This window comes from Mesocricetus auratus, unplaced genomic scaffold (genome assembly GCF_017639785.1).
Source record: "Mesocricetus auratus isolate SY011 unplaced genomic scaffold, BCM_Maur_2.0 Super-Scaffold_100004, whole genome shotgun sequence".
Taxonomy (NCBI): Eukaryota; Metazoa; Chordata; class Mammalia; order Rodentia; family Cricetidae; genus Mesocricetus; species Mesocricetus auratus.
The window spans coordinates 44,592,337-44,617,683 of NW_024429189.1; the positions used below are offsets into that span (position 1 = coordinate 44,592,337).

General features: G+C 43.0%; 1 protein-coding gene across 1 annotated transcript in view; it reads right to left on the reverse strand.

Annotated features, from left to right (window-relative positions):
• The window catches only part of Pde11a (phosphodiesterase 11A), a 365,214-nt gene that overhangs the window by 35,827 nt on the left and 304,040 nt on the right, over window positions 1–25,347 (reverse strand). The window contains exons 16-19 of the mRNA XM_040745629.1: window positions 12,125–12,202; window positions 10,514–10,577; window positions 5,291–5,365; window positions 452–535 (exon numbers count right to left, since the gene is read on the reverse strand). Of these exons, the coding sequence (XP_040601563.1) occupies window positions 452–535; window positions 5,291–5,365; window positions 10,514–10,577; window positions 12,125–12,202 (301 nt within the window). The remainder of the gene's footprint in view (window positions 1–451; window positions 536–5,290; window positions 5,366–10,513; window positions 10,578–12,124; window positions 12,203–25,347) is intronic.

Genomic DNA, 25,347 nt, shown 5'->3' on the forward strand with positions numbered 1-25,347 from the left:
TACATAGCCCAGTGGTCCAGACCCTGGGGTCAAAGCAAAAAGGCAATGTTTGATGAAACTTTGGTGTTTCGCATGATATTAATAAAAATTAAAAGCAAATAAGAGTTAGTCAAGGCTAAGTATGCTTCTTTCTTATTAGACTTCTCTAAGCCTTCAATACTCTAATGTGTTTGGTGTTTCATGGGGGCACCGTTTGGTGAATGCAGAGATGAAATATTATGATCCCCAGATTACAGACAAAGAAGGTGAGGCCATGGAGATTACATTTTAGAAAGTGCTAGAGAGCTGACGTCCCCATCATGGAAGCATCAGCTCTTGGGTCCAAAGTGTGAAACAAGTCTACAGTTCATATCCTGCAAGTGTCTCAAACTTCAAATGTTTCTGAACAAACCTTACCCATGCTCTCCTTCATCTCAGGCAGGACACACAGACACTCACAAGTCAGCAGTACCTGATACAGAGGCATGCAGATGCTGTCAATCCACTCCAGTTGCAACCGGGGTAGTTCATCTTTCCGGTTCCGGTCAAAAATAGCCTAGAACAAAGAAGTTGAAACCCTGCTTTAATTCACTGGAGTATCTTACAGTCACTTTGTCAAATAACGCTTCAGATTTTACCAACGGAATATTCCACAAATCACAACCCTTACACATAGCTTCTTTCCCTTTACCTACGATAAGAAATAAAGTATTTTTCACATCCTAGGTGATTTATAAGTGAATTTATTTGAACTTTACAGCGTTCAACTCCTCGGGGCCAAAATCTGTCTGCAGGTACAGGTAACTGTTAGTAAATCAAGTCACCAGGTCACTGGGAACTGGGTAAAAGTCAAGGGGAAGGAGATACATCTCACTGCCACAAAATAAGGCAGGCTTTTATTTCTGTAGTAAGAAGATATCTGAGAGTGGAAAAGATCCTTGACAGCAATTTTCTTTTTTCCCTTGTATTAAACATAAATTATTTTATGAGGATTTTAAGGGTTGGGTGCTGGCTAGGCAATCACATGTTTTCTAGTAAGGTTCTGATATTAGTAGGTTACTAAGTGCTTGTCTTTGGATGGATGCTGGTGGCAGGCATCGTCCTTTCTCCACCCCAGCCTTTAAATTTTATGATGTTATTATGCTTGATATAGTTTTTGCACATTTCTAAAAAGCCAGAGTGATTTATTTCTGTTGGGAAGACTTCAATCAACTTGAATTAGACGGTTAAAAAGGATTTCTTTAATGAACAGCCAGCTGAACTCTAGTGGGAATGTCCTTCCCTTTGTTCTTAAGGAGTAAGGCTGGGGCCTATGACGTTACCTTATGCCCGCTGATCTGGAAGGCGGCACTGCCTAGTTAGAGCTTGTCTTTCTTTATTGAAAATCGAGGAAAGATGCGGCACCCACATCTTTCTGGTGTCTATAGAAGTCATGAGGGCAGGTCCAAGCCTCATCCTTAGTCCTGAGATGGTGAAAAGGCTGCATCCTTCAGACTGATGAACCACACAGGGAGTGTGTGTGTTAGATATCACTAGTTACCAAATTGGAGGAAAATGTCTCTACCTACAGTAGGGAGAGAGCCACTGACTTCCATAGACCCTGCTCATCCTTTCTGAGAAATGAGAGTTCGGAGAAGACTATGGAATGTACTGGAAAAAGTGACAGTTGTTCTGAGATACATAAAGCTTGCTTCCAAAATGTTCCTTTAAAATTTCTGTGTGTCTATACATGTTGTGCCATTATAACGAAACACCCGAGGCTGAGAGTAGCTTTGTAAAGAAAAAGGTTTGTTTGACTCACAGTCATGGAGGCTGGAGTGCTTGCATCTGTTGATACCTTTCTTGCTGGATGCCCTGAGAATCTCAGGACAGCATACAGCACGAGACAAGGAGCGAACTTTTTTGACTTCTGTTGCCTCTCCCTTCCTATGATCCACACTAATTTGATTATGGAGTTCCCCACTAGTGAACTTGTCTAGTCCTAATAACTTCCAAAGGCCATGCCTCTCCTGATTGGAATGGGATTGAGTTTCCATGCTCTCAATACACACATTGGGAATTAAGTTTTAGCACATGAAACCTCAGGACTGAGACCACACCCAAACTCAAACGGTATGATTTATTGCCTCAATCACTTATTTAACTGCTCTGTTTCTGATGGACATTGTATAGAAACAATCTCAAAACTTCAAGGAATCTCAGTATACACACAGAACTGTATGATTATCACTACACATAATTTTAAAATCCACATCAACAATAGCAACTCTACCTTCTTGCAAACTTCCAGCCTTAGGCAAGCAGTGATTTATTCGTACCTGTACTGATTTGCCTATTTTACACAACTTGTTTAAATGGAACCATATGTGAATGTTATTTTAGGACCGGCTTCTTTCATGTAGCTTGACTTTAAAAGTATACCTAGGTAGCAAGTATCAACACTTTATTCACTTTTTGTTATATTATACTTCAGGGCAGAGATTTATGACATTTTGTTTATTAATTCATCAGCTGATGGACACTAGGATTGTCGCCACATTGTGGCTGCTATGAGTGACGCTGGTGTGAACAGTTGTGTGGAAGTTTTTGTATGGGTGTGCTTTTTATTTCCTTAGGGGATAAACCTATTAAGTGAATGGGTTATATGGTAACTCCATGTTGAGCTTTTTATTTTAAACTTTATTTTTCACGTTGGTGATGACGACGCCGTGATATGCACGTTGAGGTCAGAGGACAGCTCTCAGGAGTTGGTTCTCTCCTGTCTCTGTGGGATCCGGAGATGGAACTCAGGTCGCCAGGCTTGTATAGTGAGTGCTTTGCCTGCTGAAGCATCTCGCTGGCCCTATGTCTAACGTTTTGAGGATCCCAGACTCGATTTTCAAAGTAACTGCATTAGTTTGCATTTCATCATGCATCTCGTTATGTCCTGGCTTCTCCGAAAACTGATCTGTGTTTGTATTGTCTGTCTCTTTAATAACAGCCCTCTTACTGTCACTGTGACTGAGATTTGCATTTTCATGATGGTTAAAGATTTTAACCATCCTTTTGTGTGATTGTTGCTTATGTGTTCTTTCATGAGTATGTTCGTGAGTGATATGCTTATGTGTGTTTTTTTCCAATTTTAACTGCATTGTCTCTTTTTGTTATTAGTTATTCTAATGTTGTAACTATGAGTCCCATGTCATATATGCAATCTGTAAATAATTTCCCTATTGTGTAGATTTTCTCCTTGTTTGCCTTATAATATCATTTGGTATAGACATAGTTTAAGCTTTGATCAAGTCCAGTTTAATTTTGGTAAAATACAAGCTAGCATCTCTGATCATTTTATCTTCTGCCTTTTGTATTTCTGGTATCATATCTAAGACACCATGGCTGAATCAAACTCAAAAAGATTTAGACCTCTGTCTTCTTTGAAGACTTTTATTATCTTAGCTTTTAGACAGATTTAGCTGTTTTAGCAAACAATATGAATTTACTTGTGGGTACATTAAGAAGAAGGGCCAGAACTTCAATCCCTTTTACTTGGAAATAGCCACTTAGCCATGGATCATTAGCTGATTTGGTTTTTCCCACCAAATTGTCTCAGAAGTTATGTTGGAATCAGTGGACCATCATTGTAAGGGTTTATTTCTGGCTTGTCACTTCTTAATCAAGATTTGAAGAGGTAAGAGTGAGCAGGGGCACCCCCACTATCCTGAGCTTTCTGTCTACACACCTCACAATTGAGCACTCACAATTATTTATCACTTGATATTTCCTGGGGTCCCTGAAGGTGGGGAAGATGATGTCCCCTCATTTCTGGGTACACTGTGCTGAGCTTTGTGTGTGGTGCATGCTGGTATTCAAGCCCATTTTATCAGCCAGCTCACTGCTTCTAACGTGACCCCTCTGACCGTGGCCCAGCTTCAGTGTGGTCTCAGAAAGTTACTGTGATGATCTCTGGCCAACAGAACCCTAGGGGTGCTTCCTGAAAGGCTAAACGTTTCAAGCTTTCTGAAGATGGGTCAGCAAGGGAAAGTTCCCACTCAGAAGCTAGACTTTCCTGAGGAGACAGCTACGTTAAGTAACCTTTTGTGAGGAGAGAGGGGCACCTACGACTTGTATATCTACCATGGAACTGATTTAATCTGTCTTCAGAGAAGGCTTTAGCTGAGCCTGTAATTTTATCAGGTTTTTCTTCATTTAATTACATGACCTGTGCTGCTGCAATGTAAACTCTTCAGAGAATGCCTCAAAAACAGTTGTCATAGGGAGGAAAAAGCTTTTATTTTAATGTAGATATGTAGCTTAGAGAAATTTGGGTTATAGGTTTTACAAATGAACGCTATGTCTTCTAAACTAATACCTTTCTTTTCAAAACCAAATTTGGTATGACCACCAGAAAGAATAAATGGTGTTCTGATCCCCATATAAATGCCTACTGCTTGAAAACTAAGATCTCAAAGCGTGCGTTTCAACCTGTGTCGTCCTGCGGCCTTTCACAGGTAAGTCACTAACAGAAACTTCAACCTCAGACAGACTGCGGGCTGTGCTTTCTGTTCAAGTGAAACTGTTCAAGGTAGGACAGGGTCCTGCTGCCTCTCTGATGTTTGAAAATCAGCAAAGTGTGGTGTGTGCAAATGCAAAGATCTTACTAATATCTCCAAATGCTCAAGACTTTGTGCTTCAATCAGCCTACTGTGTGTGTTGTAGTACTAGGCTTTAAAATACTTCTCCCACTCTTGGAGTGTCCAGGCATGAAGAGGCTGGTCCCTCCCTGAGGGTGGTGACCAAGGCTTCTTTATCTTGAAGGCAGGGACAGCATCCCCAGCTTACCATCAGCATTTTCAAATAAGGGCAGCATGAGGTAATCCAACATAAATAGCATGCCAACAGCCCCAGAACCTGGATTCCCCACGTTTCAGTTTGAAAACAAAACAAAACAAAAAAAAAAATGGTTTGAAATGACTTGCTTTGGCAAGTTTGAAAGTTTGGAACTGAAGAATAAAACCCAGCTAATTCCTTGAGGCTGGACGGCTGGACTTTAACTCTGCTGTTACTTCTGTTCTAAAGTGGGCATGCGTAAAAAGCCCGCGCTGGCGCTGAGCTGTTCGGACTCCGCCCTGCACACACATCCCTTGTGCCTGCTTGTTTGTCCCGCTGTGGGTGCTCGGGTAATGCTTGTTAAGTAGTTCAGCAGTCTCAATCAGAAACCCCGGGAGCGCGGTGGTCAGCATTCTTGTTTAGTTAAAGTTTCAAGCTTTCAGTTCTCCGAACCCCTTCGCAGTCTTTCCCATTTCAAGCTGCGGTAGTAAAAGGACAAGCTTACTGAGGGAGTGAGTTTGAGTTCCGACCTTTCCCGATCTCCTTGCTCAAAGAACTCGCTGGTTACAAGTTCAGCCACCTGAAACACAGAATCGTTTTAAATCGTTTGTGGTGTAGCACACCATGAGGCTCAGAAGTTATTTCTGCATGGAAATGATCTTAATTCGAAGAGCATGGTCGTCAGGATGCTGAGTCTGGTATTGAAAGTGCTGATTTATGGTAGGCCCCTTAATTCTCAGTTTGCACTGGTGTGCAAGATGTAGATTGCAGCACTTCAGCTCCGCTATACCCATAATGCAATGGTTGCTCCGCCCCCAATCACTGGCACCTGCATCCCCTCCCCCTCCCCGCTTTCACCCACGAGCATGGATGATCCACAGCCACAATACAAAGGCTTTTTTTCCTTCTAGTCCCTCAGTTTGTGGTTCTCAGGATCATTGAGGAAAGATAATTGATAGAACAGACAAACGCCAACGAGTATTTCTTAGGACACTAAGGTGTGCAGCTAGCGAATCTCTGAATGAATTAACTGGGATTGTAGTGTATTGGGAGACTCGGAGGGGGGGAGTTCTAGACAATGGATGGCAAGGAGCCTGGGTCCCCAAACTGCCTTTTCTCCATTTTAATACTCTTACAGAAGAGAATCCTATACCCTATAAAGTGAGATGATTTTATTTGGTTGAGTACATGGAATCAAGATAATTTTTCCCAAGTCAGATCTGGTGTCAAGGGCCGACAATCATAGCTACTCAGGGTTTTGAGGCAAGATCTGCCTGGTGATAGTGAGTTTAAAGATACCTTACAGAATTTAGTGAGAACATGTCTCAAACAGTGAAAAAGAGTTCTGGGTTATAGCTTTGTGATGGAGTGCACACTTAATGTACATAAAGTCACAGCACTGCAAAAAAAAAAAAGATAGTTTATTTATATGTACCTGAAGACATGGATAATAAAATTTAAAGACAACATTAAACTTACACGTGTACATATATACACACAGTAAAGATGAGAGCAGCAATATCAAGAGGCCCAAATATCCAGTAAGGCCAGATTTCTAACATTTCTGGTGCGAAGTGTGGGTTCCATTCAAGAATTCAGCTGCACAGGAGTAATAGGAAGTGATTCACGCTTCCCAGGTCCCCTGCACTTTTAGATTCTGGACCTGGGTTCTCCCCTCTCCTGCCTTAGCCACTTCACAGATTTATAATGTACATAATGTATCCTGATCATTTAGACCCCCAGCTTCTCTCTTTGCTCTAACCCCACTCTGGGCCTCTCCCAACATGTCCCCTCCCCTCTGTTTTATAAGTCAGCAGTTCTGCCAGTGCTGCTGCTGCAATGCTGGCTGACTGTCGGCTCGATCCTGTGCAGATCTTGTGTGGGTTGCCACCTTCATTCTTGATGTGCATTTCCCTGGGCCTCCAGTAGCCTGGAACTGCTCCTCTTCCATCACTACCACAGGAGCTACCTTAGCCCTACAGGTTCCCCAGTGCCTGGAAGAGCCACCTGCTTCTGTGTGGTCTGGCACCTTCTCACATGATGGGCAGAGATGCTAGGAGGTGTTAGTCAACCTCCCAAGTTCTTTATGTGACCTCGTGTGTCTGATAATGTGACTCGAGAATAAAAAATATCGTTTGTGTTCCTATCCTAACCTTGGCATAGGAGAGAACTGGTATTAAAGTAAGGTGTTGATTGTTAAAAACACAAAAAAGGGAGAAAAGAAAATGAGAGAGAGAGAGAGAGACAGAGAGACAGAGAGAGAGAGAGAGAGAGAGAGAGAGAGAGAGAGAGAGAGAGAGAGACTGCTTAAGACATGGATCAGCTGGAAGCCAGGTATCAGACAGGCAGACAGGAGGCTGCACAGAGGACTGACTCTTCTGTGACTTCGTGTAGTTATCACTGAAGGAGAGTAAGCACCATTCCTAAGGAACGTATAATTTCGGGAGAAGTGATTGAAAAACAAAATGCCAACAGCATACATTAGCAGCTGCTGCCTGTTCCCCAGGAAGCCTCGAGGTGAACTCAGGAAGGATTAGCAGGTGTATGATGAGGATGAAAGGGAACAGAAAAATCCAGTCTTGTGGGAACAGAGATGAAGCTGCTTCTTAATGCCAAACAAGAAACGTTAGGATTAAGGTATGCTTTAGATGAAAAATATTAAGACAGCCTTGAAATCTAACCAATGGTATGGCCCGCATACTTACGGATAAAATATCTGAATGAATTAGCTGACTTTCAGCAAATTCTTTTTAAAAATAAATAGTGTGTGTGTGTGTGTGTGTGTGTGTGTGTGTGTGTGTGTGGCGTGGTGGTCAGAGGACAACTTGCAGGAGTTGGTTCTCTCTTTGCACCTACCTTATGGGTCTGGGGAATGGATCTCAGGGCATCAGATCTTGTCATTAAGCACCTTTACCTGATGAGCCATCTGGCCCAGCTAATTTTTTTTTAAATAAATAAAAAAAGGCTTAGAAAATAATTTAACTTCAGAGTTCTCTCATGAAAGCAGTGAGACCTCGGGTTCTCAGATGAAGAATAAGAGAGAAGCAGATTTGCTATATTTGTCTCTTCCTGAATGTCAGAAAGCAAAAAGAACCTAAGATGTTCATATAGAAAAGAATCATGGTATCCTTTTGTTTTTGTTGAATGTTTAGGAGCACTTTTGTGCTTAAGAAACTGTAAGTCTGTGACTATGTAAAACCAACTTGCTGCCTTTTTCAGGTGATAAGTAGGCTTAAGAAGCTACCTAACCATCAAATAATATCATAGGAGATAGTGGGAAAGGAATCATTTCCTAGAAGAGCTAAAAAGTCATGGAAAGAAAGCCATGGGTGGGAAACTTCCCAGGGAGTCAGTCCTACTGCTGGTGGAGACTTCATAATGAATGCCTGGAGGGCTTGGGATCTCCACACACCATTGGCTGCAAATGTCCTTTATCTCTTCCCTTGCTGACTGCGACTGCTGAGGTGGTATCCTGTGTGTGGAGGTGGCTCTCTGATGCTGTATTTTGGGCATGTGTAGGTCCTTGAGTTACACCCAGACCTGTGGTAGGGATGGCACAAATCATCTGGAGATTCTAGACAGTGAGCATGACGCTTTGACTCATGGGCCATCCAAATTGTCATCCCTGGGGAGAGAATGGATATGCTTTGTCTGAAAGGACAGTGAGAGACACTTCTGGTGATCTTAAGGGCAAACTGTGCTAAACACATTCTCACAAACTGCTTCTGACTTACTGCTTTCTGGACACAGGTATGGATTGTACTTCTTGGTGGAATAGGGTCATGTGACAAGTCTGGACCGATGGATTATTGAAGGCATTGGATTTCTAACTGTCAGTCCCTCTGTGGCCCATCATCCCAGTCCAGAATGAGAATAGAGGTGCTGGCCACTTTGAGTACGGCCTAATGGAAAACTGTAAACTCACATAAACCAGAAAGTTTTTGTTGCTGCTGTAACTTCATTGCCTGGTTCTTGGGCATGAGCTTTGCAAATGACACTATCATGTCTTAGTGTCAAAAGTTTAGAACTGTTTAAGCCTGTGTCTTGCAAGCCTGTGTCTTATTCATTCTTTTCATAACCCAAGGAATCATGGATCACACTCAACTCCCTTGTCTGTCCACCACCAGAACAAGTTCTGAATCCAAACACAAAGCTTACATCTAGTGTGAGCCTGTATATTTTGGCTAGTTTTTTTTTTTTTTCAAATTCCTGGCTCAGGAACTGTCGCCTTCCCAGTGTGAAGGTCATCAATGACTGTTTCCGCTTAAGTAGCCAATTGGCGATGGACGTCTGGTCTGCATATTTTCTGTGTTAGTCATGACAGCAGTTAACCTCAAGTAGCCAGGGAGGAGAAGAACAAGTCTATGTTTATTTTACCAGCTACTATCTACAGAGCACATTGGCTACTTATCCTTTCTAAGCCCCATCCTTCCCATTGTAAAGTGAATGTAATGACCAAGTCAATTATCCTAAAACTCCAAACATCACTCCAAACTCCATGGCTAAGACAACAGGAAGCAGCTCTTTTTACACAGTTCTTGGTCTACATCAGGGCGATGAGCAGAAGCCCAGGGGTTGGCTCCGTGCTCTTTTGAAGGCTCTGTTCTGTTCCTTGCCTCTCTTCAGTAGCTGCCAGCACTTCTTGGGGTGTAGACACCATCATTCCAGGATCTGTCTGAGTCTCACTGACATTGCCTTCTCGTCTGAATTCTGTGCTCCCTCTGCTCTTCTACAAGGACATCTGTGACTGGGGTTGGGACCCACCCGGATAGTCCAGGCTCTTCTCCTTCAACAAATCCTTACTTATATCTATTCTTGCACACGGAAAACTGTCATTTTCTTCTCAGGTAATGGTTATAGATTTCTGGGATCATGATATGATAACTTTGTGTTGTGGTTACTCAGTCTATGTACCAACTACCTACCATACATTAAATGAAACAACACATATTAACCAGTCATTTATTAATATACCTTCTTTCCCCCCAAATGTCATTTTAGGATCCCACCGTCTCAATAATAGGTGTCTCACAAAGCTTAGTGAGTTTGCTGCTAGCCAGTCATGTACTCAGGAGGCTGAGGCAGAGGCATTTTTTGAGCCAGAGAATTTGAGAGCAGCCTAGAGACTATAAAGTTATCCTGCCTCAAGAAAACAGTAAAATAAAATAAAGGTAAAGAGGAGGAGAAGAGCCCCTCTTAGTAACCAATGATCTTGGTAATCAAATAGTTAGGGAGCTAACTTTATTCAAGACTACTATTGCTTAAAAATAATGCTTGGGTGCATCGGGAAACCGTAAAACTACTATTGGTCTCTGTAAAAATTAAATAGGACACGGTACAATTTGGCCATAGAGCCCTCTGGTACTTAAATAGTATTTGGAAACAAAACAGAATCTCACTTTCCTGCCTTCTTTTTCATGAGTGATAAACAGGTTCTTGCGCTAAAACAGGATTACTTGTTCAAAAACAGTATTGTGAACTGTCTGCTGAAGGATGGTCAAAACATTATTCAGATTTAGCACACTGCAAGAATCTTGCAGCCAGAAACAGCACTGTTCAGTGGAAGCCCTGGGAGAAAGACTGTGGGTTAAGACGGCCTTCTGACTTAGTCGGCTGCAGCTCTGTGCAGGCCAGCACCTATGCAGACTCTGTTCTCAGTGCTCACCCTCCCTCCCCCCATCTCCCCCAGGCCCTCCTCTGCTGAGCTGTGCCATTAATCACCACTTGCCTGTCTGGAGATCTCCCATGGTTTGGTCACGGCTCCAAGGTCACAGGCTGTCATTAACATCGATCTGAAAAACAGAACCGAACGGCCTGAATAATCCTCTGCTGCATTCCTAAACAAACCCTAGGTCCATAAATAAATAAAGTGAAAGCAGGGTCGGCCTACATCTTCTCCCCTAAACAAGGCCCCACGCTGTTCAACGTCCCCCTGCCACGCAGCCACTGCTGCCTAGAAGACAAAGACCTCTCACATCCTCCCTGTGCCCTTTTGTTTTGTCTGCAGCAAATCCAGGAAAACAAACAGTCCTCTCTCTACACCTAAGTCAAGCAGGCTCCGGTTAAATAATGTGCAAAGAGCCTCCCCTCCCCCTGGTTCCCCTACCCCCATCCCCTCCACCTAGCTTAACTCTAAGCAAGGTGATTGGTATATAATGCTGTGTGGCCAGCGAATATGTTTATCGACTTAACACTGATGACAAAGGACAGAAATCCACACCAAAGAGGTGAGGTTCATGCTGTGTAGGGGACTCTTTTGTGTTCACAGTTCCACAGAGCCAAGATTCACCAGACAGAGCCACACTGTGTCATCTGGGTTACTACCTGGGGACTACCATGTTCTATACACATTCTCAAAAACATGCCCAGCTAAGGCTTTCCTTAATGTTGCATGCATAAAACACAGGAACAACGCGAGTCAGGTTTTCCAGGGGTAGATTAAACTAGTATTCACACTGAACCACGGAAACACTGGAAATAATTCAAATCATTCACAGAATGTTCTCAGATATGGTGGGAGGGTAGAAATGAAGGTATGTCTCTCGCCCCTGGTCTGCTGTTTTTCAGCTAACACTAGAAGTCCTGAATGGAGAGTAAATCGCACAGGCAGGAGCTGGGAGGTGCCCTGGCTGGCTGCTTTTGGAAGAAAGGGTTCTGTGTAAAAGGTCAGAGGGCTGCCCTGCTGTCAGCTAGAGTTTTAAACCCCGCTGGATCTCAATGTCTTGGAAACATGTCTGCTGCCCAGATGGCAGAGCAGGATTGGAGCTGGCAGAGTCCCAGCTAACAATGGGACATTCAGGGCGAGCCAGGCAGCTCCAGCATCAGCCACTCACCTGGGATAGAGCAGTATCCAAACACCCTGATGCTAAGCTTGTGCAAGGGAGACACCTAGGTCTGCTGTTGGGTTCTCTGTAGCCAGCATCGGGCTGTGCCGCTTTCCCCTGCTTCTATACTGAGTGCTGTCCTAACTAAAGGACTAACTGCTGCCTAACAGAGCCTTCTCTGTGGCCTCGGAGGTGGACCTTACTGTTCATATTTACAAACAAAAGCCTGGAGAGATTAAGTAACTGTCTCAAGGTAAAAAAAGGTTCAGGATTCTGTGTTTATTACAAAGCTGCTCAACACACTCTAAGGAGTCTCATTTTAGGTTCTGTGAGTACAGGAGGGAGCGTGGATATGGGTAACACACAGTGGTGTCTCTTGCACAGGAAATGATCTCTTGGGATAATTACTTAGATTCTATTCAATTGATCATCGGAAGCCTTTTCAATATACACAGAAAAGGTGTGGCTAAATATCCAATAATGGCAAACCCACACAAAGGCACGCTGTTTCTTACCGAAACACATCACGGTGACTTTTGATGTTCCAATCGTAGTTTCCTTTACTGACAAGTTCAAAGAACTCAGTTCTCCTCCTGCAGGAAAATCAAATGAAGAAAGGGGAGAAAACCCTGGAATGAAATTTCTCAGTCTATGGAGTGACATAAACACATTTATGGAGAAAATATAAGACCACCTGAACTCAGTAACTTAATATTTGAAATCATGAGGCTAAAGTACTATCAAAATAAATCACTTAAAAACGTTGAGACATCAAGAGAAAGCCACAATCATTTCTAAATGTATTTATAACAAAGGGCAGTAGAGATCCATAAAACAGAAAACAATGCGGTCAGGACTGTGTTATGAAGCCTCGGTGACACTGAAAGTCAGAGGAGGGAGGCAAGGACAGACAAAAGGCAGGGCAGCTTCCGAATGTCTGTCATCACTCAACATGGGATCCTCAAGGCAAGATAAACTCCCTGGCGGTAAGTTCAAGACAAAGATTTGTTTTCCAGCTCAGCAAAATAACAATTTTCCATCTCAGGGCTTAAATTCACAGGATACAGGGTTGGGAAGGAGCCATGTCTAAACTGTAGCTCATTTGTCTGCTTGTTGTGCCCCTGTGGGAAGTTACTAAAACCCTGTGAGCCTCAATTTCCCAAGGTACAATTTGGGTATTTCATTTACTAAATCACTGACTTACTGAGAGGAGTAATGAGATGACTGACATATATAAGCAAGTAGCACAGTATGTAAATATTTTAAGTGTTTTACACACCCACACCCACCCACACACACACACACACACACCAAGCCTACCTATGCCTATCCATCTCAGATGGATGGAAAGGACCCAAGGAGGTAGGTACATCTTAAAGTTGTAAAATGTAGGGTAATACATTCCTAGTTTTGAAACCTTATACAACTTGTCATTTTTGTCCCAACAAAAAGAGAGAGAAAAAAGAATATGGACATCATGAGCATAAAAATCATTTCCCAAGTTTTCACCCTCTTGGCATTTACTAATGAGAGTATGCTAAAGACTGTGACAAGTCTCTTTTCAAAGTGAATCCCGCCCCACACCTATCTTAATGTTGCTCATCAACAAGTTCCCTGGTTCAAGCAAAGCTGGCCACCACACAGCTCTCTTGGACACAACACCTACATCAGATCAGCCCTCTGAAGATCCCGAGAAACAATGAAGCAGAAAAGCTTGCTTAAACTCGCTTCGCTATAGAATCCCATATAGCGCTGACATTTTAGGGAATAGACACTGGGAAATATCATCAGGGTGTACCAATCACACTGGCCACCAGAGCAGGGTCTTAGAAATGACCCATGGAAGCTGGAGTGACAAGAAAAGATGTTGATAACCAGCTCCCCTATGTCTGACCTGGGATGATCAGAGACGTTAACCAAGTTTGGCTTCCTTGCCAATCAGGGAGAGTGCCTATTCAATTTACCTGAAAGGGAGCAAGCCTGGAAGACAATGTGTTGCTCCCTTCCTTCTTCTACACAATGGAGGATCTGGATCTCTCTCTTCAAGTGTATACAGGACAAGGTTATACTATAGTCTGGGATAATCCCCAAGACGCTCCTACAGCAATGACTAGCGATGAAACCGCACAAAAAACAGGCAGTTCCCTTCCCCTTCTGCCTGGCAGCTACCTGCAGAACTTACTTTGCATAACTCACCATCTTTTTCATCTGGCCAGCTTCCTTGCAAAACAGAAAGGAAGGTGGCTAAGTGGAAAGGTCCCAGGTTTGGACTGACATTGACCTGGACTGTGACTTGCTAATGTGTTCCCTGTGACTACATTAATGCTGACTGTGACTTGCTAATGCTATTCCACATTGCTCAGACTCAGGGTTCAGCTTTACGGGGGGGGGGGGGGGAGGATCAAGGTAAGGTATGCCAAATGTTTGTTGACAGTGGATCCTATTGTCATGTTTAAAATAAAACGGCATGAACAGTTGTACAGCCAGCAGCATTATATAGTGGAGTAATGTGCTTCTCCAGTGTTTTCCTTTCACAGAATAGAAACCAGTCTTCTGTACAATTTCTCTGGAGCAGAAAGTTGAGTCCAACAGGTATTTATGAGGTATCTACTCACTTTTATCCTAAGGGCTTACTCTCAGCCTTACAGACATAAGGCAAAATGTTATTTAAAAAAACATTCTAAAGTTAGCTGGAATAACCAGTAAAGAATAGGTAATTCCTCTTTAATTGTGGTACTGTGGTAGTACCAACAATCTTGAGACTACAGTGAGGTGAGGGAGGCACTCCGCAACATTTAACTGGGTGTCAGAAAAGCTCAGTCATGGGAGTGGATGGAGAGCTGGCTCGAACAACTTTTGCAGAGGATCCATGTTGGGTGACTCACAATAATTTGTACCCTGGCTCCAGGGATCCAATACCCTTCTTTGGAATCTGTGGGCATTCAACATTATATGCATGAGCCTATGTACCTATGAGAGTGTAATGTGTGCACACGTGCGTGCGTGCACACACACACACACACCACCCTTACACATACACAAAATTAAAAACAAAGCAAATCAAAGCCCAAGCCAAACTACATGGAGAAATCCCACAATTCTAATAACAATAAGCCCTGGCCCTGCTTCTGTGCCTGTCCTGTCACTTATCTCCACCACAGCCCCACCCTTGTCAGACACTCCCTGCCATCACGACTTTCTTCGCCTACTGCCCCCATGACCAGCCTTGGAAAAAGTTTCCTAGCCTCGCTGGGTTTCATTCAGAAGAGAATAAGCAGAGTGAGCTCTGGTTTGTATGTCTGTGGGTGGGCTTCATCAACTCCTTTGTGCAAACCACTCAGCAGAGTGCTTGTCAAAAGCCAAAGCCGAGGAAGGACTGGTTACTGCTCTAGAGCTCATGAGTACCGAGCTGGCTCCCACAGCTGATGTGTCAGCTGGGACACAGAAGTAAAGACTGAAACAACAGCTGCCCCAGCAGGTAAGACCATCCTCCTGAGAGCACAGAGAGAGGCACTCAGCTTAGAGGAGCATGGAGGATCGTGGGAGCTTTTCTGGAAGAGCATGTCAGTCATCCTCTGGCCCATCATACTCACATGGGCCTCCACTTCAGTCTATAGGTTATTCCAAAAAATCACCAGAATGCAAGCTCCTTGAGAACAGAGACACTGTTCGTAGTGTCTGCCACAGTGTCTCATATATAGTAAGAGCTACACACGCTACATTGGTAAATAAATGAAGGATATTTATTATCTCGGAAATCTATTCTGTTTTAAAACAGTTCTCTGACTTTATCCAGACTCTAGTTGCTGTTCTAGGGCTTCATGCTAGCCCTTTAGAGTTTTAAAAGCAATGTAAGGTTTATGTAAGAAAAGCCCAATCACATTCTTTTAGACTAGACTGTAACTAGCACAGCTTGGATAGCACAGTCAGTTGTATGAAAGAAGAGCACACTAAGCCCAGACGTGGTGTCACAGGTCTGTCAACCCAGTCACATGGGGGGCTGAAGCAGAAGGACCATGAGTTCAAGCCCTCTCACAGGTTACAGATCAAGTTCAAGGTCACCCTGGGCAACTTATAGAGAACTTTTCTAAAAAATGCAAAGAAGAAAAGGGCTTAGGCTATAGCTCACTGGTAGGAGTTGCCTATTATGTGAAAAGCTCTGGATTCTGTCTCCAGGACTATGGGGGAAAAGCTCTGTGGAAGGAATATGCCATCTTTGATACAGAGTGGAGGTGTATTGTGTAGCTGGATACATCACTGTAAAAAATGTTCCCCTGTTAATTTTTTTATTGCTTGAGAATTTCACACAAGAATATAATGTGTTTTGACAAAACCATCTTCACATCCCCCTCCAATCCTTCCTCTAGTCCTCCCACCATTTTTCAAATCCTCTTTTCAAAAACACCAGTCTCTGGTCAGAGGATGGCCCGTCACTTAGTGAAACTCGCTGCCTAGCCTGCCAAACTGAGCTGGATTCCATGAACCCACATGGTGGAAGGAGAAAATTAACTCTTGCAAGTTGTCCTCTGATCTTCATGACATGGCATGTTACCCTCCACACCCACTTAAATATGCAAATGTCAACAGCCCCAGATCTCTGATGTGCCATTGAGTAGCATCATCTGAACATATTCTCTCATGATAAAAATTTAATAGTTTGAGTTTCAAGTGAGAAATTCTTAAGAATCACTGAAATCAAATTCAGTCATGGGTTTAAAATGACATTAACATAGCCAGCTTCCATCATATTGGAAGGAAAAGGAACATTTACTATCCCAAAGGATGGCAGATATAAGAGGGAGATGAGGGATCTTTTTATAAGACATAAAAATGTAGCATTCAATGTTTCCTCCAGGGCCAAAGTGAGACTGTTTCTTGATAGGCTGTATTTCCTCTGTTCTCCTAAGCTTTACCTATCATCTCCAAAGACAGAAGAAAATATTCCTGCAGATGATAATTTTAGGAAGTTAAACTTGAGAAGTTGAGGGCAGGGCTGGAGCTATATGGTAGAGAATGTGTCTAGTATTCACAAGGCAGTATGGGAAATTCACTGTGCATTTGGGGAATGAGTTTAATTTCCCTACATAACTGGCCCTTTTAGCATCTACAGGTATCTGTGCATATAGATGACACAGTCAATGACATGTAGGAAATGGCTTGAGAGAGTAGCAATTCCAGGAACAAGGGACTGTTAAAATGAACATTTAAAAATCCGCAAAACTATATAATACCCTTGGATCCAGGCTTCTTTGCCATGGGAACTATGTCATTAACTTCTCAGGCAGATCATTGGAAACCTTGGTTTTCAAGGATGATGCCAAGCGCCCCAGCTAGTGAAAAGCAACTTACTGGAAAATCTCATTTATAATCAGCTATGTTTTTATTAGGCTTTTATTCTGCTCTACTGGCATATGTGCCACTCAGAAAAATAGCAGTCTTAAAAAGAGAATCATTGGAACAGAGCTACTAAAATTACCCTCAAAAATAATTTCAAAGACTGGCTCTCCAGCACCCATCACTACATTGAGACCTTCCTGGTTTGTGGTATATCCTCATGGCATCTTTTAGTTGCAAAATGAGAAATCATCATTTCTGTATGCATTTTAATGCAAATTTTTCTGTAAATTTATATATTTGCAAAATGTGGAGTGTGTACATGGACAATATCATACACACGTATCATGTTCAGTTAATGCCTTTGAATCTTCTGAAAGTCCACGAATGTTAGGAAGTTCTGTTGTTTCAGTGACAGGCATAATTATGTGTTCTCTACAGTGTCAACTCCAAGGTCACTGAGTAGGGTCATGAATGTGGGCTTGAGTGGGTGGGGAGGGAGGGTGGATGGCAGGATGGTATCTGTCCTTACAGTGCTCTCCAGGAAAACCATATGTCTACACTCCATTTCAACTGCAGATCCTTGGGCTGGTACAATGGTTCAGTGGTTAAGAGCACTTGCTGCTCAATCGGATGACATCACCCACATTACAATCTGGGTGTCTCACAGATGCCTGTAATTCCAGCTCCAAGAGACAAGGCCTCATGCTCCCTGGGGAGCGAAGTGGGAATTGGATGGGAGGTTGGGGAGGCTTGAAGGGAGGTGGGAGAGGAGGGGAGGAAGAGGGAGTAGGGTTGACATGTGAAACAAGCTTGTTTCTAATTTAATAAAATTTAAATAAAAAAACTTAAAAAATGTGGATCCCCAAAAGATTTCTGAAGTTTGGCAGAAGATTATTGGAAAGGGGACTAGAAAAGCAAAATGCAGGTGACAATTTCAATGGTTATAAATAAAGAAAAAAAGATAATAATGCTATTGTTTTATTTTTGAGTCAGGGGTCTCACTACATAGCTCACACTGACCTCAAACCTGAGAATGTCCTGCTCTAGCCTTCTGGGGTCATAGGTGTCTACTACCATACCTTGAGTATATTTAATTTTAAGTGAATTTTTCTTTGATTTAAACTAACATTGGGCCAGACAAGATTCCAAATAAGATCACTTTTGATACCGGGGAGTTGCTGATACGAGTAAAATCAGCACACACTACAGCAAGTCAAAGGGGGACTGTAATTATTCTAACTGTTGAAAATGTTGGAAGATGAGACAACCCAAGAATCCAACCGTTCCTTCAAGTCACAATCACAAGGCAAAGAAGTGCATTGACTGAGTTTTCTCCAGTCACTCTCTGTGGTGGCTCCAGCTGGAGCACTGTGTGAGACTGGGGCTCTTCTCCTCTCTTCCCCACAGGGATCTAGATCCATAAGGGTAAGAACCACATCTTACTACTTACATTTTCTCAGTGAGTAGCACAATGCCCAGCGCAGAGAAAGCACCGGGGTTGGAAATTCCCGTTTTCTATTCCTTCATCGGATCACTGGGAAGGGGATGTGTACCTGAGTTGTCTGACAACATTTTGAAATGTATCAGGGACTACTAAAATCTTTGCCTATCAACCTACCACAGACCTTCTGCCCTAACATTAAGAGAGTTTTCATAGGATAACTCATCGGGTTCTGTCAAAATACAAGAATGTTTGAGAGACAGTGATGGGTTAAGCTCCACTGGTCACTAACATCTGACTGGTCATCAATTTCTTCTTTCCGATCCTGTGACTGGCTGAATACAGGCAACTGTGGATGTTGAAAACACAGAAAACAGTGGGTTAATAAACACTCACTGAATGATGAATGAGCGAATATTCCTGTCTGAATAGCAGTAGCAATATTTGTTGAATTCATACTGTATATTTTAATAATTTATCTTGATATTACTGTAATTTTTCAAAGGAAGGTTAAACTATTATTCTAAACAATCTAAAATCATTTAGTACATACGACTGTCATCAGCTGCTTTTGAGACATGCTACCTGCTACTCTCCTTTGGAAGGTTGATGACAAAGAAACCATCCATGTGGACGTTTTCCATAATTGCTGATGAAGGCTGTTTGCAGAGCACAAGAGGAAGTGGCAATTTTCAAACTGAAGAGTGGTATGATTAATTTATAGAGCCAATCTAAAAAGCACTGGGCAACTAAGAGGTTGCATAAAATCTGAATTGTTTAGCTGTTTTCAGTTTAAGTAGTAGTCTGAAGCAATTATTTAACTGTGTATCATGGCGATCTATCAGAGAATACATGATGAGTTCTAGCTGATCACTCTCTGTAAGCCTAGGCACCCCTGTCTGGTGAGAATGGGTGTGCTTAGGGTGTCATGGCCATATATAGTCAGCAACTCTGTCTGTCAGGTAGAGAGAAGAATATCTGACTATAGATTAATATGAAAACCAAAGTCAAAAAGTTAATGTTGTGGGAACTCATTATGTCAGAGAGTATGTCAAGTTTAAGGGCTCCAAGAATTAGCTAAAGAGAAATATGTATAGCTTTCATATGTGCTATATAGCTTGCTAAGGGAGAGAAGTCATCAACTCTGTGAGCTACAATAATGACCAGCCTGGCTAAAATGTACCCATTGACACAATAGTAGCATGAATGTTATGGAACTGACTGGTCACTTTTTGTTTGGATTTAAGGCCTGCTCTACAGAAAGAAACTCATGCCTGGTAGTGTAAACTTGGTCAAGAACCCGTGGTTAGGGAGGTCCAATGCTCTACAGGAGAACCTACTATTATTTTGTTAAGTGGACATAGAATCACTCTGGGTAGTAGAGTATTAGTTGGTCTGGCACCTCTTGTGTCTGAAGCTCACGCATGTGTATACTGGAGTTATTACTGTCACTAATGCCTAAATGTTTCAACGATTGGGCCTTAGTTTCTCTTTATTACTCTTAGACTACTAATCAAATAACTACAGAAAGAATGGAAGAAGGACTAAACATATTCTGGAATCCAACTGCTTTTTCAGTCTCCCCATTCATACTCTGAAGTTAACAAGATTTTCAGTATCAGGCTGATGAGATGGTTCAGGAAGTAAAGGCAACTGATGCCAAGCCTGACTATCTGAGTTTGGTTTCTCAGACCCACATTGTGCATGCATGCACCCAACCAGATACATGCACACACACACCGGAAATAAATATGCAATAACAATTCATTTTTCAAAAGACTACCTGTCTCTTCTGCTTCTAGAATTAATATGTGTATGCACAGCTCCTATGTAAGCACTGGGGACACATCACTTACTGTTTTCATTACTAATTGCCGAAGTGGTAATAGCTCATCTTTGTTGACTGGAAACAGTACAAATATCACCGAGCATCAGTGACATCTCCGAAGTTTTAACATTTGTGATTGTAGATCTCTCCCTCTCTCTGTCCACCCCAGTGTCATCTTTTACGGTGCGTATTTTATGAAGTTTCTGGCTGAATGATTTCTTTTTTATAAAGTGTTTTAAATTATTGAGCTCTTCCCTATAGGTAATCTCCGTTGACTGTCACACTGGGCCCCTAGCAAATGGACCTGAGTAAAATGTCCAAACTCATATTTCTGACAAGAAAGCCAAGGCAGAGAAAAGTTAAAGTGAGTGACTCTCTCAAAGTCATGAGGTTGAGTCTTGATACAGTAGATCTAATTTCTACTTGAACTGGTGAAATGATTATTTAATTATCGAAGAATTATTAGATGGAGGACTCAGAACCAGGTGCAGGAGGTCAATTACAAAACAAAAAACAAAACACTGATCAGCAAGAGCTGAGTTTTTGTGAGCTGGAAAGTCAGACTGAATAATTAGCTCCAAGAAGTAGGGTGTGAACCTAGCTACTCACACCAAGGGTTTCACCTGTTTGCCCTTGTTTCATAGTCCTGTAGGTCCTTCCCCACGCTGCTTGTGGCATATAGGCTCAAGGATACCCAAAGCCATTGGATACGAACTCACTAGTCTTCTGGTTACTTTGGTGCCTACAATTCTATGTATATTACATGTTTCCCTTCTCAATCATGGCAGGAATTCTTGCCCCTAAGAACAAGCTGTGATACCTTCTCAAAAGGTAGTATTCACTTGCTGTCAATCTGGCCATTTCTACAGTGACTTTCTTCTTCCTAGAGTGGCTTCCTTTATAGCTGGATCAATCCCACCATAACTTTTTAATTTTTATTTTATTTTTCTATGTAGCCCAGCTGGCTTCAAGTTCATGGGGATCACTCTACTTCAAGCATCTTAAGTGCTGGGATTATAGGGCTGTGACAGGACTTTGATACCACACCTACAACTACCACAATGTCTGATTTGAGTAGTCAGGGCAGGTGAGCCAATAAGTAGATCTCTAGAATTAGTCAGAGGGCTGCCTTGTATCTTCTGGGCCCTACCATTCTACAGCTGTTGTTAGGCCGACCAACAACATAACTTCTCTCATTGCTGCCCTGTGCAGAGCTCCGCAGTTTCCCATGCTTGGGCTCCTCATATGTGGGACCAGAGACAGTTGTAGGAACTCCCAGGCCCTGAGTACATAAAACTTGGAAGTGCACAGGAGTTCGTAAGACTCAGGGCAAATTTAGGCTCATGAGAACAGAGGCTGGAGGTCAATTTGGAGACGCAGCATACGAGATGTTTCAGATGATCTCTTTAGGTTCCTGCCCAGCTGACCATTGTGGTGACCAACAAGGGATGTTTCCTCACAGTAGCTTCCCTGACCCAGCCCTTCATCCCACTCTTACCTTTGGTATTATTTTCAAAATTAAGCTAGATGCATGCAGGCCTTTGCCTCCAACTGTGTTTTGGGAAAGAGCTTAGGGGACACAGGCTAGTCAGTTGGTTGAACTGACTGACATTCACTAGGGTGGGTCGGTGTTGCAGTTCGAATGGAACCGTTTCTTGATGCATCCTTTAGAGAAAGAACGTGGAGGTTGTGCGAAAAGCCCTGAAACTGGGAGTATGGCTTCAAGTTTTGCCAATGATTACTTTTGCGATCCAAGCTATACCGTTCAAGCCATCAGTGCCTGGTCTGCAAAATGGAGGACATGAAGTGGGTGTTGTCATCTCCAACGTGCCCTCCAGTTCCAGAACTGCACACTGGTGAAATAGAAGCACCTGGGCAACCATGTGTACAGTAGCTGTTTCCCCCTCATTAGCCCCAGGGATTGTTGGGACTGGAAATACGGCCATACTTTAATACAACTTTAGACCAGCACATGGATCAGTCCCCTGGAGGTCTAGATTAGAAAATGAGCTATTCAGAACCTCAGAAACAATAATGCTGACAGAAGGAGCAAGGCGCTTCTGTGGGAGTCAGCAAACATTAGCAGAGGCTGCAGCGTCAAGATAAGAGCAGAGTAATGAGCAGACAGTGGCATCCAGCTTCCCCGACTGCATCGCAGCGGCACTCAGTGATTCGTCCCACCCTGAACAGAGCGTGATAAATGGACACCAGCAGCCGACGCCCCTCCCCTCTGCCCCCCCCCGGCTTTTGTCCCTTTAGGAGTTACTCGGAACTTGGTTTAGAAAAAGTGCTTCTATTTTGAGAAATATAACACAAGATCTTGCAAGTGCCGGGAAGGAAAGCAAAAGCATCATAACATGGATTTTTTTTCATAAATCCCAAATCTTGGAGCATCAGTCTAGAAAAAGATGGGAGGCCATGACAGTGACGGCAGCCAGAGAGCCACAGCACACGAGGACTAAGTAGACTGTAAAGCAATGAGGTTGCTGCTGCCCCCACTCCTAAGATGTAAAGAATGGTATTGCCATCCCACGTATGAAGGAAGGCATCTCAGAGGAAGGCAACGCTTTTGATGACACATGGCTAGTTGGCGACAGAGTCTGGGCTTTTAAAACATGCCTCCTTATTTTAACTAAGACTTGTATTTGTTGGGCTGGGGAGACAGAAAAGTACTTCATCACACAAACATGGGAAGCTGAGTTCAGTCCCCAGGCTCCATGTTGCGAAGCTGGGTGTGGTGGGCACACTTGTAATCCTGAAACTAAGGAAAGAGGGGATCCTGGGGCTCGCTGGCCAGCCAGGCTCGCTTACTTGATAAGTTCAAGGCCAATAAGAGACCCTGTCCCCAAAACAAGGTGGATGGTATCTGACATTGACCTTTGGCATCCATGTACATCCATATACCTGTGTAAACCTGCACACACACACACACACACACCATATAAGATTTATTTATTTTTTACATTTATTGTGTGTGCGTGTGCACATGCGTTTGCCATGGTACATGTGTGAAGGTCGGAGGACAACCTGAAGAGGTTCTCTGTTTTAGCATGTGGATTCTGGATATCAAACCCAGCTAGTCAGGTACAGCAGCAGGTATCTTTACCCGCTGAGCCATCCCACGGGTCCTGTATGCACACTTCTGTATTTGTCAAGTGGAGAGGAGGCACAAGGCTAACAAATCTAAGAGCTCCAGAGGGCTTGTGAAACAAGTGCATCTGCTGCCTTTAGTCTTTTGACTGGACGCCCTCCCCCCAGAGTTTTCATTCATTCTTTTAACCACCGTGCTTTCATTTTCAAGAGCTTTCTTCTTCATGCTTCCTTCGGTTATTACTTGAAGCAACCTATTATTGTTTAATGGATACAGCATCTGGCTTCTTCAAGGGTATTAACAACTGGTTTTTCTGTGGTACTTTTTTTTCCTTTTCCATTTTGGTCTCTGTTTTTCATTAAAGGTGCATTAAACCTCCTGATCTTCGGTGATCTTCGGTTTCCTGTTTGTGTGTGTTGCAGTCAGGAATTAAAATGCTAATGAGGCAGAGAGAGAGAGAGAGAGAGAGAGAGAGAGAGAGAGAGAGAGAGAGAGAGAGAGAGGAGGGAGAGAGAGAGAGAGAGAGAGAGAGAGAGAGAGAGAGAGAGAGAGAGAGAGAGAGAGAGAGAGAGAGAGAGAGCGCCCTAACTTCAGAGCAACTGAATTCTGGGTTTTTATTACAGAAGATCCAGATCCTCGGTCTATCTCATTGAACCCTTGTTTCATTCTTTCATTCTCTACAGGTGCATGGCTACTCATGTCAGTTGGTGTGTGCCTTCTTCTTTATATTTAACCCTCTAATGACATTACAGTAGAATTATAAGGAGGAGAGAGAACTTTCAAGCCACTGGACTTAATGGGGTGACAGAATGAAATTTAAATCCAGGCCAATAACACAGCCTTTACTGCTTCCGCTGTTCCATGTAATAATCCATACAGTGAAATTCAATAATAGATGCCTGTGTCATGGACTGCCCACCGTCTACACCGATATCCCTTCTTCCTTTCTCTACTGTTAATAGCACTCTAAGGTTTTCTAGAAGAAGAAAATTTTCCTTCCTCAACATTCCTTGATGCTAGATATAGCCACAAAATCAAATTTTGAGTAGTAACTGGAAGTATTAACTGGCAGCTTCCAGAACACCTTGGAAGATGGCCTGAGCTACTCCTTGCCCCTTTCTTCATCCTTTCTCCTTGTTGGCTTGAAGGTGGGCAGTAGTGCTGGAACTTGAGCAATTGTCTCTGACTCACAGGTGGAAACTGGCATCATAGGAAGACAAAGGAAGCCTGGTCCATAAGGGCCTCATTAGCTGCCACACCACCAGCAGATTGCGGGTCTCTGTACTTCCTGTATGCAATGGAGAAACTGTTGCTTTGGGTTTTCTATTTCCTGCCATTGAGCCTAATTAAAACTGATGCAGTGTCAAGGTACAGTAAGTCCTGAAAGGGAAAGTGATAGGAGAGACAAGCCCTAAAGGATGGGTCAGTTCAGACAGAGGGCGAAGCACGAGGGAGATTGTATTCTCTACAGGAGTGATGATATGATGGGGACGTGGTATTGCTTCAAAGGACAGTATGTAGTCAAGTATGGCTAACACAGACCGACACTGTGGGTGAGAAATGAAAGATAATAATGCAAATAAAAAACTGGGGCCAGGGTCTGGAGAGATGGCTCAGAGGTTAAAAGCACCGACTGCTCTTCCAGAGGTCCTGAGTTCAATTCCCAGCAACTACATGGTGGCTTACAACCATCCATAATGAGTTCTGGTGCCCTCTTCTGGCATGCAGGCATACATGGAGGCAGGATGTTGCATTCATAATAAATAAATAAATCTTTAAAAAAAACTGGGGGCAGAGAAATGGCTCAATGGTCAAGACTGCACTGTTCATGCAGAAGACCTGACTTAGGTTTTCAGCACCCATATGTGGTGGCTCACAGCTGCCTGGGACTCCTGGCCCAGAGACTCTGACATCCAGCATAGGTAACCTATGCCAGGGTAATACAGACAGGAGGTCAGGAAGACAGTCTCAGTAGAGAGAGCAGAGCATGGGCTACAGGACTCTTAAAGGAAGAGGTATTAGAAACCTACAGAGGATCTGG